Source organism: Diabrotica undecimpunctata, chromosome 10 (assembly GCF_040954645.1).
Source record: "Diabrotica undecimpunctata isolate CICGRU chromosome 10, icDiaUnde3, whole genome shotgun sequence".
Classification (NCBI taxonomy): domain Eukaryota; kingdom Metazoa; phylum Arthropoda; class Insecta; order Coleoptera; family Chrysomelidae; genus Diabrotica; species Diabrotica undecimpunctata.
The window spans coordinates 3,877,939-3,882,390 of record NC_092812.1 but is presented as its reverse complement, the minus strand read 5'-3'; the positions used below and the strand labels follow the sequence as shown (position 1 = coordinate 3,882,390).

At 32.1% G+C, this 4,452-nt stretch overlaps 1 protein-coding gene across 1 annotated transcript; it reads right to left on the bottom strand.

Annotated features, from left to right (window-relative positions):
* Nucleotides 1-390: 390 nt before the first annotated feature.
* On the bottom strand, nt 391-3,257 carry LOC140452153 (uncharacterized). Its single transcript, XM_072546244.1, has 2 exons — nt 2,943-3,257; nt 391-2,810 (listed from the first exon to the last, which is right to left on the bottom strand). The coding sequence occupies exons 1-2, from the start codon at nt 2,947-2,949 to the stop codon at nt 823-825; spliced, it is 1,995 nt and encodes a 664-aa protein (XP_072402345.1). The 5' UTR covers nt 2,950-3,257; the 3' UTR covers nt 391-822.
* Nucleotides 3,258-4,452: the final 1,195 nt, after the last annotated feature.

The window sequence follows — 4,452 nt, the reverse complement described above, 5'->3', positions numbered from 1 at the left end:
TGCATGGAAATTACACTCATTTTATAATTATTTGATTAGAAAAACTAACCATAAAGTATAGTTTGGTTCAAGATATAAGAAATTTAGCCTGAGACTGGTGAGATCACCCAGTCGACCGCAGTATTATAATAATTAACAACACCTATTGATGTTACTAATCCCTCAATTGTCTTTGCGACGGGTAGCAATAGTTTTGGAACAGCTTACTATGACCGGACTGTATATTATTTACAGAACTGACTCGTTACCTATCAGTGCAAATAAATTGTTAAAATTAAAATTTCTACACAATGCTTCGTAATAAAAAAATTTTGGTATACACAAATTAGTCATCTTAGCTTACTCATCTGATTTACTCATCTGAAATTAAATTTTTTTGGAATCAATTGAGGGGCTGAGAGGAAAAGTGGTACAAGTGACATTTAGATAGTTTTGAGAAAATGAGAGTTAAAGTTTAAGTAGTGGCACAAAAAGACCAAACAAAATTTTAAAATCTAATCAAGATATTATTATTAGTAAGTTCTTAATGTTTTCATGTGCAGTTTTTACAATCATATACATTTAGTTTTTTTGAAACATTTTTTACAAAATGTACATGTACCATTTTTGTTGTTTAGAGTAAAAATGGTACAAGTAAATATTACCATGAGTAAATAAATAAATAATATCTTTTATAAAAGAAATACACGTAATTTTTTGAACATTTATTTAAGAAGCTACATTAGATACGAAAACAAAATGTATATTGCACAAAAATACAGGAACAAAAAATGCATAAAAATAATAACGAAATGATATTATATAGACGTGCTACCAACTGAGCTAAATATCTTCCTCATCATCATAGTCGCTCAAAAGTATTTTATCATTGTCGTCTACCTCATCGTCATCTTCATTGTCCTTCTCTTTTCTTTCTTCAGGTTGCATTGGCTTCTTTTTCTGACCTTGTTTTCCCTTCTTCGCAGTGTGATTGAGCTGATTGTAAAATTGATGGTAAATTGGTGGCACAAAGCATAGTAGGTCTTGTAAATTCTTCCATTTTTCATACTTCAGACTCATGGGTGAACTATTCAGTTGGCTAAGACTAATATTCTGAGGTGGTCTTCCACGCATCTTCTTCATACAGTTAACAGTTATAAATTCAGTCTCTTCATTAAGAGTGTACTTGAATTTCATAGTAAATGGGTCTTTCTTCTCAAACCGAATCCATTTTATTTCTCTCCATTTTATCTGATTATTCTCATCATCCTTTTTAATATTTTCCTGCACGTACTCGTTGAAGTTTTCGAGTGAAATGAAGTGCTCCATCTTCATTTCTTCACATTTAAACTTCTTAGAACTGTTTCTCACAGCATTCATCCACTCACTGGGTACAAAAATATAAGGTACTTGCTTTTTGTACTTTTCAATAACTCCGAAATCTTCATCGCATTCCATGAAGGTATGTCCCGGTTCAAGGAATTTGTGGTCTATTATTTCTAGCTGAGTTTCTTTAACCACATACATAAAAAATTTCACAATATTTTTATTCTTATTTTGTCCCGAACAAGAATCACTAAATGCAATATGATGTCGTGTATTTTGATTAAGACCAGCAATAAATTTCCAAAGACATAAAGAAACTTCCATAGAGCCTCTGGATGCTACCGATTCATCCCACATATACATTGAAGCACATTTCTTGCCCAAATTATGGACTCCAAAATTATATGTCCATAATACTCGCATATAAAACACTTTGTTGGTTGTAAGTGCTGGTGTAGGTAAAGTTTTTTGTAGATCGAAACAAACTGATACCACTTCTTCATTCCTTGAAGTTTCAGCCACTATTTTTGCCTCTTTTTTGGCTTGTATTCCCGATTCGGCTTTTCGGTGATGAAGCTCTCTCTCGCACATTATTTTCTTTTTATCTGACTCACTTGTGCATGATTTTATTGATGTTTCGAACTTATCGCACTTATTACAAGTATCGGACAAGGGATGATGAAAACTTAGATTAAATTCGGTATTAAACACTCTCCTGTAGAACCATTCCTTGACAGGAGCTTCGTTATTTTCTTGACAATGCTCTAGGTAACACTTATACATTTTTCTTATGGTCAAAAATGAAGGAAGGTACCGTCTACGGGGATTGTAATGTCTGGTGTAATGGCTGATATATTTTGGAAACATATCAATATGTCGTTTTACCTTATCAATTACATCCTGTGATAGTTTATTAGGACATGGAGCTCTTCCTCTTTTATCAACAGCGGTGATTCCAACGTCAGATATCCCATTTAAAATTCTCGAATAACGTCCATTGCTGATATCCAAAGTTTTTAAGAAAAACATTTTGCAAACTCTCATATTTTTTAGTTTGATAGTAACGCTCTTTCCTTTATTAGTAACAGCTTCTGTACGTCGTCGTTTGGGCAAAGCGATCTCTGTACAAGACGTAATGAATGCATTCTGCAGATTCCAATTTCCTAGACCCCAGAATTGGTTAAATATTTCCTGTCTTTCTTCATCGGTGAATTTTTGACACTGAAATCTGCAAGTATGTATATAATTTTGCAAACTTCTTGCTTTTACTAACTTGTTTTTATAGCCTACGTATTCCTCACCTGCATTTCTTTTTCGTTTTCTTACTTGCCTCTTATCTAAATCGCTATATCTCAAACGATTTTTGCCCTTTTTCTTTAATGACTTGTTTAAATGAACATCTGCAATGTTTTGTAGATCATGATTACTATCGCTACTACTTTCTTCTATTGGACTATAGTTTCTGTCCTCTTCTGAATCGTCATATTCCGAATAACTGTCAGATTCTGAAACAAAAAAGAAACATTTTAAGGTTATGCTATAAGTTTCTTTCAACTACTACTTTTTGAAGACATAGATAAATAAAATAACCCTATAAAATAACAATTGAAAAAATATAAAGCGCATTGAAGACTTACCTTGCATTATTTTAAGGCTATTTCACAAATTGTATTAATATTCCTGCACACTTTTAAAACGTGGCTGTCACAAACAACTACATAAGGTTTAGAACAAAAGTGGGACATGTAACCTTGGACCACTTATACAGAAAACCATTACCAGAAATTGGTGAGAGCTTTTACTTCTCACATACAGATGTCCGTACTGTAGTGTGTTTTGTACTTGTACCATTTTTATATTAATAAATCTCAACATCCTCTAGCCACTCATGCACATATCTCACTTTTATACAAAATGTCACTTGTACCACTTTTCCTCTCAGCCCCTCAATTATTATTAACGATCACAAACAATTTTCATGTTTAATGGGCTCATTACTTGAATTTTATGGAGTTAGAATATTATCTGTTTTATGTCGTTTTCACTTTAAATAAAATGAAATTTCGCCAATGAAGCTTTCTATATTTAAATAAAAGAAAATTAAAAAATCATTAGCAAGTATATTAGTTAAAAATAAAGCATACGTTTTATAAAATTCTATAGCTTTACACAATATAATTCTCGTGCTAATAAGTATTTAAGTATAATTAGGTATCATTTATTTTTCTAGAAAACATAAGTTAGGAAACATTATAAAAGGGGGCAAACATATTTAAGTTTGATATTTGCACATTCAGGCAGATATTTTCTTGCATTTAGATCGGTAGTTAGGTCACTATTCAAGTAAAATGTCAGGATTCGGTGAAACTTGTGTTAAGTTTAAAACACGTTTACATTTATCTGATGATGTCAAATAAATTATTAGGAATGTTTATCAAACAGTAAAAGAAGATAATCCAAATCCAGAAGACGGTAATAAAAAACGCTGAGGTAATTAGAAGAGCAGTTTATAATTTCTATTCAAACAACCTAGTTCCAACGCTTAGTATGATCTACGATCAACTAAAGACTATTCTATTACTTACTCGCCTTCAACTTTATCATCGTTTTTTAATCACATTGGTTTATGATACAAGAAAATTAATAAGCGAGCATCAATCATGGATTCCCCTCGACTTACTAACTGGAGAAACAAATACTTGGATGCTATATCTAAATTTAGATATGAAGGAAGACCGAAATTTTATCTGGATGAAACATGGTTCGATACCCACGATACTGCTCAAAAAGAATGGACAGACGACTCTATTAAGTGTGCACCCAATAATTATCCAATTACTAGAGGTCAGCGAATAATTATTTTGAACATTGGATCCAAAAATCGCTGGCTTGGAGGAGAAAGTTTTTTACTATCGGCAAAATACATTGTAGATTCAAAACTGGATTACCATGAAAATATGACGAGTAACTTGTTTAAGGAATGGTTTGAAAAGAAAGTGTTGCCAAATTTGCCTCCAAAAAGTGTCATTGTTATGGATAACGTGACGTATCATAGCAAACAAATTAGAAAAATCCCCAGTGTAGGCTCGACGAAAAACAAATATCGGATTTTTTGTATGAAAATGATTTGTACTTTGAAGAAACATA